The 12,087-nt window shown below is 53.5% G+C and overlaps 1 protein-coding gene across 1 annotated transcript in view; it reads left to right on the top strand.

The window, feature by feature from the left end:
• Sptbn4 (spectrin beta, non-erythrocytic 4) overlaps window positions 1–12,087 on the top strand; it is a 74,113-nt gene that overhangs the window by 17,968 nt on the left and 44,058 nt on the right. The window contains exons 4-13 of the mRNA XM_048790880.1: window positions 1,395–1,486; window positions 2,474–2,554; window positions 4,598–4,713; window positions 5,583–5,695; window positions 5,784–5,971; window positions 6,045–6,162; window positions 6,416–6,574; window positions 7,347–7,649; window positions 8,204–8,354; window positions 11,440–12,087. Coding sequence (XP_048646837.1) covers window positions 1,395–1,486; window positions 2,474–2,554; window positions 4,598–4,713; window positions 5,583–5,695; window positions 5,784–5,971; window positions 6,045–6,162; window positions 6,416–6,574; window positions 7,347–7,649; window positions 8,204–8,354; window positions 11,440–12,087 — 1,969 coding nt within the window. The remainder of the gene's footprint in view (window positions 1–1,394; window positions 1,487–2,473; window positions 2,555–4,597; window positions 4,714–5,582; window positions 5,696–5,783; window positions 5,972–6,044; window positions 6,163–6,415; window positions 6,575–7,346; window positions 7,650–8,203; window positions 8,355–11,439) is intronic.

Below are 12,087 nucleotides of genomic sequence, written 5' to 3'. Positions count from 1 at the left end.
TAAGAGACAGGGGGTGGGGGGCGGGGGGGGGTAGACTTGAGGGAGAGGAAGAGCCAGGTGTGAAGCCTATAATCCCAGTCACTCAGGAAAGCTGAGACAAAAGGATTGGTAGTTCAAGGGCAGCTTGGGCAACTTGGTGAAACTCTATATCAAAATAAAATAAAAGGGGTGGGGATGTAGCTCAGTGGTAGAGTTCTTGCCTACCATGTGCAAGGTCTTGGGGTCAAACCCAGCACTGAAAAAACAACAACAAAACAAAAACCTTAAAGTACAAACAAAAGACCTGAGATGGATGTGGGGACACACACCTGTAATCCCAGATGCTCAGGAGGCTGAGGCAGGAGGATCAAGAGTTCAAAGCCAGCCTCAGCCATTTAGTGAGGCTGTAAGCAACCTAGGGAGATCCTATCTAAAAATAAAAAATAGGGGCTGGGGCTGGGGTTGTGGCTCAGCGGTAGAGCACTCACCTAGCATGCGTGAGGCACTGGGTTCAATCCTCGGCACCACATAAAGACAAAATAATGTGCCCACCTAAAACTAAAAAAGTACATAAATAAATATCTTTAAAAAATAGGGGCTGGGGTTGTGGCTCAGCGGTAGAGCAGTCACCTAGCATGGGTGAGGCCCTGGGTTTCATCCTCAGCACAACATGTAAATTAATAAATAAAATAAAGGTATAGTGTCCAACTACAACTAAAAAAAAATATTTAAAAAAATAAAAAATAAAAAGTGCTGTGGATGTGGCTCCGTGGTTAAGCACCCCTGGTACCTCAAACAAACAAAAAACCTGAAGGAGGAATGAGCCGTGCAGGGATTTGTGGATGGCAGGAAAGGATGTTCCAGGCAGAGGGAGGAGCAGTGTGCAGACACCAAGGTTGGAGACCAGGTGAGCTGGCGAGGAGGCCAGCGGGCTGTGGGGTGGAGAGACTGTGGAGGACGGGCCCCAGCCTGAGCAGGGAGAGGTCAGGAGGGCCTTCCCTTTCCCCTGAGTGGAAGGGCGCCTCAGAAGGCTTTGAGGGGAGGAGCAGGGTCTGAAGTGAGAATCTGGAGGGTCCCTCTCCCCGCCATGTTGGGCAGAAACTGTGGCCCAGGGCCAGGGAGATCAGGATGAAGGCCACCACACTAGCTCAGGTGGGACAGGGTGGCAGCTTGGATCAGGACCGTGGCCCAGACACTCAGTTCGGAAGCTTCCCTGGATATGGAGACCTGAACCCACCACCGCTCCCCCCAGTTGTGTCCCTCCTGGCTCACTCCAGAGCTCACACTCCTGAACAACCCCCACCTCGTCCCCCTCCTCCTTGTCACCTGCCACTCTCCCTGATAGCAACATGGCTGGGGATCAGGCGGTCTCCAGCCCTGCAGGCCCTAGGAGCCATTTCTTTGTGTCCTTCCAGATTCAGGTCATCAAAATTGAAACGGAGGACAACAGAGAGACGCGCTCGGCCAAGGACGCTCTGCTCCTGTGGTGCCAGATGAAGACGGCTGGGTGAGCCCCTCCTCAGGGGCAGGCGGGCCTCTGGGGTTCCTTTCAGACAAGAGCTTGAGGTGGAAGCGATGACCTGAGTGTCAAAACTGACAAGTGAAACTGGTGAACTGGTAGAAAAGCATGTCCGCTTCTCTGAACTGGTCAAACAGCCTAAGGTCAGGTTCAAGTGTGGAACTCCCAGGCTCCTTAGAGAGCCGTGCAGGAAACTGGGGGGCTGAGGGCTGGGGACGGGCCCAGGGGTAAAGCGCTTTCCAGCCTGCATGAGGCCCTGGGTTCAAATCCACAAGCATGCACGCGTACACACACACACACATCACACACACACACACATTTACACACACAAAAGTGGGGGGCTATCCCTGACCTCTGCCTTCTCCCTCTTTCCCCTTCTCATCCGGCCCCTCTGGAGATTTCACGGGCACCTGAGTGGCGCCCCTGCCCTGTGTTCAAGCCCTGGCCACCAGGCCACCCCTCCATCTGGGAGGGCACTGCCAGGGCTCGTGCAGCCTGGGCAGCCACGTTCAGGGTCCTGGGAGATGGTGGGGGTGGGCACAGGCTCTAGTGGGCATGTTCCCTTAGGTCCCGGCCTTCTGTCCTACGGGGTGGACAGTGGCCTGAAACTCAGGTGCCTTCTGGAGAGGAAGGTGGCCAGGCAGGGTGGGTGGAGCTGCGCTTTGTTCGGCTGACGTCCCTCTGGGGCTGTCCATCTGTGATGCCCTTTGTTTCCCCACGAGTCCCCCCTTTGCTCCCCATTCTCCCGGGGCCCACACCCCTTCTCCCCCTCCCTCCCTTCTCTCCACATGGCCGTCTCTCTCCCTCTTCCCTCTCTCCTTACCTCCCTTGCCTCCTTTTCTCTGCCCTCCTGTCTGCTCATCTCCCCGTCCCTTCCCATCCATCTCGCCTGTCCTTCCTGTCTGTCTGTGTGTCCATCCATCCGTCTTTCCACATCCTCACTCCCTCTCTCCTGACTCTTTCCCTCTCTGCCAGTTACCCCGAGGTCAACATCCAGAATTTCACCACCAGCTGGCGGGACGGCTTGGCCTTCAATGCCCTCATTCATCGGCACAGGTACCAGCTGGCCTGGGGCAGTGCGGCCCCGCCCTGTACCCTACTCTACCCTACCCCGTGTCCCCACAACTGCTGTGCACAACTGCACACACAGAGGGCTCGTCCCTCCACCTCTCGGCAGGCATACACACTTCCTTTTATGTATGTGCCTTTCACATTTTCACACAGGTACACACACATACACACACACACTTTTGTCTAGGCCACATACCCTGTGAACATGTGTGCTGTTGCACAGAATGTGCACACAAATGTAGTTGCCGAGGCACACACACAGGTAGCCAGAACCTACTGCTTAGATGTCCCAGAGTGGGGAGCTCACGATGTTGTAGTCTGTCCATTCTGGTGTATATGCAGTGCTTTCCCCATCAGAAAGTCCCTCCTCAAGTGGTACATATACACAATGGAACATTACTCAGCCATAAAAAAGAATGAAATTATGGCATTTGCCAGTAAATGGATGGAACTGGGGAATATCATCTTATGTGAAATAAGCCAATCCTCAAAACCCAAAGGCCAAATGTTTTCTCTGTTATGTGGATGCTAACACACAATAAGGGTGGTTCGGTGAGGAAGAATAGAGGTACTTTGGATTAGCAAAGGAGAATGAAGGGAAGGGAGAGAGATGGGAATAGGAAACATAGTAGAATGGATTGGCTGTTACTATCTGATGTGCATATATGATTCCACGGCCAACATAATTCTACATTATGTATGCCCAGAAGAATGAGCAGTTACACTCCGTATGTGTATAATATGTCAAAATACATTCTACTGCCAGTATAACTAATAAGGACAAATAAAAAATATCTAAAAAAGGAAATCCCTCCTCAAGGGGAGCGCCAGAATCCCCCTTCCTGGTTCTTGCACACTCACATATTCATACCTCAGGGCTCGGCCCAAACTGAGTGTGGGTCAGGCACCCAAAAAATTACCCCATGTCACGATCGTCTCCATGACAGATTGGGGAAACCGAGGCCAGAGGCTGGGAGGAGCTTGCTCATGTGTGGCAGAAGCCAGTGCTCACCTTCTCCTGCTGGGACCACATGTTCCCTCAAACCCTCGTCTCTCACGTGGACACATACTCATCTGCATGGGGAGGCCCTCACTGCCCCACGGAAACTCACAAGCTGTAACCTGGGTCATGCTAACAACGCTTACCCAGCGCTGTCTGTATACCAGGCATTGTTCTAGTGCTCTTCACCAAGTCATTGAGCAGTCAAAGACCCTACAAGGTCTTTGCTATTATTATTATTATTGGGGGGTGGGTACTGGGGATTGAACTCAGGGGCACTCAGCCACTGAGCTACCTCCCAGCCCTGTTTTGTATTTTATTTAAAGACACGGTCTCACTGAGTTGCTTAGTGCCTCACTGTTGCTGAGGCTGGTTTTGAACTCATGATCCTCCTGCCTCAGCCTCCCAGTCGATGGGATTACAGGCGAGTGCCACCGCACCTGGTTGGCCTCTGCTATTATTATTCATATTTTGCAAATGAGAAAACCAAGACACAGGGAAATGAGGCACGTGCCCAGGTGACAGTGAAGATGTGACCAAACTGGGGCTCAAATACCAACAGGCTGGCTCCAGATCTCACCCTTGTAATCACTCCACAATAGTGTATATTAATATATGCAGGTAGGCGTGTGTGTGGCACATGTACGTGGCCATCATGTGACCCATGTCAGGGCTGAAGGCATTTGCACTGTTGGGTCGTTTCACACACAGGCAGGCGCCATGTGGGCTCAGTCTATTCCAAGAGCACAAGGGCTGACCCACCACACACCTGTGCACATAGGCCGGCTCACTCGTGTCCAGTGACGAATGCAAACACACACACACACACACACACACACACAGGTTCGCAGGTCGCTCACACACAGGAAATGCTGCACAGTTCTGTCCCAGCACGCACAGCTCTGCCCTTTGCTGGTGTCCCCACTCCCACCCTCGCGCCTGGTGGGTCAGACGAGGATACTCTTCACTTGTTTGCCCACTGGCCCTGGAGGCCCCCTGCTGCCTGCCTGCTCTGTGTCCCTGCCCAGGCCTGACCTTGTGGACTTCGGCAAACTCACCAAATCCAACGCCAACTACAACCTGCAGAGAGCCTTCCGCACAGCTGAGCAACACCTGGGGCTGGCGCGTCTGCTGGACCCCGAAGGTGAGCCCTGCATGAGCCCAGCCCAGGCTGCTGCTTTGGAGGACGCCCAACTCCATGGCTACCTTTATCCCAAGTCCTAAGGCCATTCCAAATCCACCGCCATCCCCAAGCCCTCCCCTTCCTCACTTCCAGCCTCTCCCCCTTCCCATACCCACACCTCTCCCTCTCTCTGTCCTCAACCCCAGCCCCATCCCATCCCAATCCCAACTAACTCCTCTTCTCCCCATCACCAGTTTTCTACCCAACCTCGTCCTCAACCATCTCCCCCAGACCCGACCCCCCTTTTTCCCCAATCCCAGTTCCAAACCCAACACCATCTCTGACCCAACCCAATGCTCCGACCCCATTTTCAAAATTGTCCCCATCCTCCAGCACATCTTCAAATTCCAACTCCATTCCTACTCCCCTATCCAGTGCCTGTGTAGTCTGATCCGCAGCTCGACTCCTTCCCCAATCTCAGTCTCTTCTCACCCCTTCCCTGACTTCAGCCTCACTCCCAGTCTACAGTCACTCCCAACACCAACCCCGGCTCCGAGGTAATGGCCGCTCCCTTTTTCTGAGCATCGACTGTGTGCCGAGCACAGGCTGGGGATGTTATCAGAACTGTTCCCTTTCGTCCTCTTGCTGCCTGGCTCTGAGAATTGAACACGCAGAGAAGTCAGGTCACTTTCCCTGAGTCACATTGAGAAGTGGTGATCAGGGCTTGATGACCCCAGAATGCACAGTCTCAGTGGGTCCTCTACCCTGCCTCTGAGAGCTGCACTCTGTGCTCAGAGTCTGGCACATTGGGCAGAAACAAACACCGAGCAACAGAGATCCCAAGGTCACACACCTAGAAAAAGTCATTATCATGCCCCCCTGCCCTCCAGACGTGAACATGGAGGCTCCCGATGAGAAGTCTATCATCACCTATGTGGTCTCTTTCTACCACTACTTCTCCAAGATGAAGGCCCTGGCTGTAGAGGGGAAGCGGATTGGGAAGGTACGAGGAGTTAAGGGGTGGGGTAGGTGGGACCCCAGCTGGGGGAACATGTGGGATGAGGTTGATGGAGACTCCTTTGCCGGGTCAGGTTCTGGACCAGGTGTTGGAGGTGGGGAAGATCATAGAGCGCTACGAGGAGCTGGCAGCTGAGCTGCTAGCGTGGATCCACCGCACCGTGGGCCTCATCAGCAACCAGAAGTTTGCCAACTCGCTGAGTGGGGTGCAGCAGCAGCTGCAAGCTTTCACGGCCTATTGCACCTTGGAGAAGCCCGTCAAGTGAGACCCAGCACAGAATGGGGGTGGCGGCTAGAAGGCTCAGGACAAGGCCACTGAGCTCATGCCCCTTCAGGTTTCAGGAAAAGGGGAACTTGGAGGTACTGCTCTTCAGCATCCAGAGCAAACTGCGTGCCTGCAACCGTCGCCTCTTTGTGCCTCGGGAGGGCTGTGGCATCTGGGATATTGACAAGGTGAGGTTGTGGATGTAGGAGAGAACCAAGATTGCTTTGTGTAGTTGTATATGTTGTGTACTACTCAAGGGAGGTGTAACATTGTAGATAATATGGATTGTCTATTATTCTGACAATTTTCCATGAGGAAGCAACATATTTTTCATAAAGTTGCCATAGATATACTATGAATGGCCTCGGTCAGAGAAGGAGGCTCTTTAAACTGGGGGGAGTTGTTGAAATCTGACTGCCTGCCTCCTCTTGTCTCCTCTAGGCTTGGGGCCAATTGGAGAAGGCAGAGCATGAGCGGGAGGCTGCCCTACGGGCTGAGCTGATCCGGCAGGAGAAGCTGGAACTCCTAGCTCAGAGGTTTGACCACAAGGTGGCCATGAGGGAGAGCTGGCTGAATGAGAACCAGCGCCTGGTCTCTCAGGTACAGGTATAGGGCTTGGCTCCGGGGGAAAGGGAGGGAGGATGGGCTGATGTCTCTGTGACTAGAAAGCGAGGCTTGATCTCCTAAGCAACAGGGAAGGGTTGGTTCAGTCTCTTAGGTGACAAATGAGGGCAGGCAGGGAATCCTAAGTGAATGGTGGGTAAAGGGAGTGAATCTGATCTCCAAGGTAACAGGAGAGTGAGGCTGGTCTCCAGGGTAACTAGAGAGGGCAGAATTCATCTCTTTGGAAATAGGGGAAGTGTTTAACTCAGCTCAGAAGTGAGAAGGGAGGTTGTATCTGTTGCCCAGGGTAACTTAGGAGGGTAGAACTGGTTTCCTAAGTAACAGAATAGTGTAGACCTGGTCCCCAGTCTCCAGAACAATGGAAACATGGAGTCTGTTTCCTGGGTAACAAGTTAAGGGTTAGAAATGTAATAGGGAAGGGTGGGATGGGTCTCCGGGGCAACTGGAAAGGTAGGCTGGTGTCTAGAGTAAGAGGGGAGGACAGGACTGGTCTCCAGGGTAGAAGGGGAAGTGGCACTGAGTTTGGGGGTAACTGGAGAGGGTTTGGCTGTTTCTCTGGGTAACAGAGAAAGGTGGGACTGGTCTCCAGGGTAACTGGGAAAGGTCAGCTGGTCTCTAGGGTAATGAGGCAGGCAGACCTGGTCCCTCTAGAGCAATGAAGGGGAGAGGTTCCAGGGTCTCTCAGGGTCAAGGTAACAGGTGGCCTGCTGAGGCAGCACAGGTGAGAGTCTGGCCTACACTGCCCCAGGACAACTTTGGGTATGAGTTGCCAGCAGTGGAGGCAGCCATGAAGAAGCACGAAGCGATTGAGGCGGACATTGCAGCCTACGAGGAGCGGGTGCAGGGTGTGGCAGAACTGGCCCAGGCGTTGGCAGCTGAAGGCTACTATGATGCCCGGCGGGTGGCAGCCCAGCGTGACAGCGTCCTGCGTCAGTGGGCCCTGCTGACTGGGCTGGTAGGTGCCCGGCGGACCCGGCTGGAGCAGAACCTGGCCCTGCAGAAGGTCTTCCAGGAGATGGTCTACATGGTGGACTGGATGGAGGAGATGCAGGTGAGAGTGAGGGCCAAGCATGGGGGTGGGTGCCAGGAGCACAGGGAGGGGTGTAGACCCTGAAAGGATTGGCAGAGAGGTTGAGATGGAGGGGGAGAGGGAAAGCCAGGAAAGGAAGAAGAGAGAAGAGAGACAGAGAAAGAGAGACAGAGATACTGAAATGGAGAAATCCAGGGACAGGGACAGATTAATCCAAAGGGAAATAGTGACCGTTTGGGAGATAGAAAAAGAGGGAAGCAGAGAGATAAAGACAAAATGACAAAGATAAAGACACGGGAGTGGAGACAGAGTGGGAGACGGAGCAGAGAGAGACGGAGAGACGGAGAGAGGAAGGCAGAGACGGGACATTGGGACAGAGATGGATCCCAGAAATGTGGAGATGACACGAAATGAAAGCATTGAGAAAGAGAGTCAGGCAGACAGGGGACAGCAGCCACAGGGAGCATGAGACAGAGATCAGAGTTCCAGACAGTGGGTCGGGCAGCAGAGGGCTGGCGGTGGTGCGGGGACAGGGCCAGTCAGAAGTGTGTGTGTGACACTGCCCTCACTTGCAGGCTCAGCTGCTGTCCCGGGAGTGTGGGCAGCACCTGGTGGAGGCGGACGACCTGTTGCAGAAGCACGGCCTGCTGGAGGGGGACATCGCTGCCCAGAGCGAGAGAGTGGAGGCTCTCAACGCTGCAGCGCTGCGTTTCTCCCAGCTGCAGGGTGAGTCCGGGGACGGGGTCGGGATGGAGACTCACAGGATGGTGCTAATAGAGGCAATAATGACTTCTGAAAGGTGGAAGCAAGGAGTGGGTGAGCATCTGAATGGAGGTGAGGGCCACACACCATTAGGAAAATCATGGGGTGGGGATTGGTGCCCTGATTAGTGCCCTGAGTGGGACATTGGACTCAAATTCTTCTGGCGTTGAGATTCTGCAATAACATACCACATTTATTGAGCATTTATGTACTAGGCCCTTCATAGCCTGATCTCAGTGAATACTTTTTTTTTGGTACCGGGAATTGAACTCAAGGGCACTTGACCACTGAGCCACATCCCCAGCCCTATTTTGTATTTTATTTAGAGACAGGGTCTCACTGAGTTGCTTAGTACCTCGCCATTGCTGAGGCTGGCTTTGAACTCGTGATCCTTCTATCTTAGCCTCCCTAGCCACCGGGATTACAGACATGTACCAGCTTGATGAATACCATTAAAAAATAAACTGTGTAAGAGGAACAAAAAACTGTGTAAGGGGTTGGAGATGTGGTTCAGTGGTAGAGCTCTGGCCTAGGATGCTCAAGGCCCTGGATCTGGTCCACAGCACTGCAAAACAGACACCAGAAAAACTCTGTAAAGTAATGTAGAGTCAGGGCCAGTTCAGCCGCAAGCGATAGAAACTCAGTTCAGTTGGCTTAAGGAGTGGTGAGACAGTATTAGCTTATATAACTAAAGTGTCTGGGAAGGGATGCTTGGACTTCAGGCATGGCTGAATCCAGGAATGGTTCTTGTTGATTTTAAGACCCTCTCTCTGTCCCTGGTGTCTGTTTTGGTGTCGCTGTTGGGCAGTCCCTCCCCTTGTACTATAAACCTGGGATCATTCTGCCCTCATGTCCATAACCCAACAACTTAACAGACCAGAAGCCCCTTTTCCCTTTTTCTAGCAAAAGGTCCAAGGAAAGCTTTGGCCCCATGAATTCTATTCCCGTTGCTCAGCCAATCATCGTGGTATCAGTCCCCTCAAAGACTTGGCCTGAGAAAGAGGAAGATGCAGGGTATGGATGCTGATGGGCAAAACCAGGACTGGCTCTAGAAGGTTACCAGTTGGGTCTTTGCATCGACCACGGGGAACCCTGGGACATTTCATTAAGAGAGTGCTACAGGGGCTTGCTGGTAGGCTCTGGGCTTGGGTTAGGTGACTTGAAGGTGACTCAATGCAGTGTGTTTTGCTGTGAACCAGAAGCTGTCAGGACATGGGGGAATCAAGTGGTCCAGATCTTAATCATTTTGTCTGAACCGTGGGAGGAACAGAAGGAGAGTGCACCTGATTGGCGGTGGTTATTCGCCCTAGTGGGGCAAGGGAGATACGTGGTCACTTTTGTGGTTTGCTCTGTGACTTGGGTTTTGTCTGTGGCCAGGCATGACTGTGGTGTGGGCTTGGTTTTATCCCACTCCCTGCCATCACAGATGGCCTTATCTGATGGTGATCTGCGAGATTCCTGGTACTCATTAGCGGCTGTGGGTGCTGAGGGTTTCTAACCCACCTGGGGCCATGTCACATCCTAAGAACAAATGTTGAGGTTTCCTTCCGAGTCCAGGAGAGGATATCCCCATTTTGGCTTAGCCCCCACTCACCTGCATCACACCCCCAGGGGAAGCTGTTGGGACCTTCTTTGTCTGAAGGATGTTTGTCCCCGGAGGCTCCTTCTGTCATTCTCCTTTTGGAATTTCAAGTAGCATTGAGAAGGCAGCAGGGTGGAGCATATGCTGTCCCTGTGCCTGGAGGCAGCCCTGCCTGATTTGTGGTCCAGAGTGTGATCTCCTGATTGGCCACTTATTACCTGGTCATCAGCAAGCTGTTTCTCTCCCTTGAGCCTCAGTTTCTCTCTCTATAAAATGGAATCAGCAAGGATACTGGTCCCTTAGGATGGCTATGAGGATCAAGTGACTGTGTATCAGAGTAAGGGCTGGATACATGGAAGGGGTGTTGCTTTAACTGTTGTTCAGTCAGATGCTGTGACATTTGCAAACATCTGTGAATGTCCATAACTACAGAAATGCTGCATTCCATCTAGGGCACTGTCTCCCACACTGTTTTGACTCCATAATGCACCTCCCTTATTATCCAGAGTTCACACATGTGCGCATGTGCTTGTGTGTACACAAGTGCACACACTGATACAAAAGTTTTATAAAACAATACAGAACTAGCTGAGCATGGTGGCACACACCTGTAATCCCAGCAATTCAGAGGCAGAGGCAGAAGGATCACAAATTCAAAGCCAGTCTCAACAACTGAGTGAGACTCTGTCTCAAAATTCAGAAAAATAAAATAAAATAAAATAAAGAGGGCTGGGGATGTAGCTCGGTGATAAAGTACTCCTGGGTTCAATCCCCAGTGCCAATAATATTAATAATCATCATCATTATTATTATTCAATACTTCTCCTTACCTTGTGTGTTGAATCCTGATTGTGTATTTGTTCTATTCTAATCCACTAAAGAAAGGTTGGCTATGACTCAGTATATAAATTTCAGAGTTGTCTAGTTACACACCAGAGATCCAAGAGGAAGATTTTTTTTTTCTGAAACATTCCAGAAAAAAAGGAAAGTTGAGGTCATCACTGGGGTTAATAGATAAGGCAACAGAGACTTACAGAGAGAAGCCAGAAACATGGCTTAAGAGCAAGAAAGTTTCCTTTGGCCCAGCTCCGATGGAAACACAATTTACTCTCTAATATTAAAATCTGAGATGCTCAGAATCCATTCATCATTCAGCCGTATGTCACCCTTTGACTAGGCTGCAACTGGGCTCCAATCTGTGACGGACAGTGGTGGAAATGACCCAAGAAAGCTCCCAATCAGTGGGAGGGACCAAGTAGTCAGGCTGGGATGGGGGGAGCAGAGAAACTGAAAGTTCAGAAGACGTGCTTGCGCCAATCGTGGGGTTTCAAAAAAATCACCTGAAGGAGGGAAGGCGTGACATGGCCACTGAGGAAATCACGCCAAGGGCAGGTTAGGTAGCCCCCACCGCACCACCTTCCCTTAGGCTGGTGCTCGACTTGGGACCCTCCCCTTCTCCTGGCCCAGGCTACCAACCCTGCGACCCGCAGATCATCTGCAACCGCGTGAACCACGTGCATGGCTGTCTAGCGGAGCTGCAGGAGCAGGCGTCGCGGCGACGCGCGGAGCTGGAGGCCTCGCGGAGCCTGTGGGCGCTGCTGCAGGAGCTGGAGGAGGCAGAGAGCTGGGCCCGGGACAAGGAGCGCCTCCTGGAGGCCGCGGGCGGCGGCGGCGGCGGCGGCGGCGGGGCAGGCGCCGCGGGTGGCGCGCACGACCTGTCCAGCACCGCGCGCCTTCTGGCGCAGCACAAGATCTTGCAGGGCGAGCTGGGCGGGCGGCGGGCGCTGCTGCAGCAGGCCCTGCGGCGTGGCGAGGAGCTGGCTGCGGCCGGCGGGCTCCGTGGGCCCGGGGGGCAGAGACCGTGCAGCTGGCGGGTCTGGCGGAGCGCGCGGCTAGCGCTCGGCGCCGCTGGCAGCGGCTGGAGGAGGCGGCGGCGCGGCGCGAGAGGGCGGCTGCAGGAGGCGCGGGCCCTGCATCAGTTGGTGCCGACCTTGGACGCACTGCTGGACTGGCTCCGCGACGCTTACCGCCTGGGCAGCCGCCGGCGTCTTCGGTCACGACGAAGCGTCCAGTCGCCGCCTGGCACGCAGCTCCCGCTCTCACCGGGGAGGGTGG

The sequence above is a fragment of the Marmota marmota genome, unplaced genomic scaffold, assembly GCF_001458135.2.
Source record: "Marmota marmota marmota unplaced genomic scaffold, marMar, whole genome shotgun sequence".
NCBI classification, from domain to species: domain Eukaryota; kingdom Metazoa; phylum Chordata; class Mammalia; order Rodentia; family Sciuridae; genus Marmota; species Marmota marmota.
Note: the sequence above shows the minus strand (reverse complement) of the source record. Positions and strands in the feature narration are given on the sequence as shown.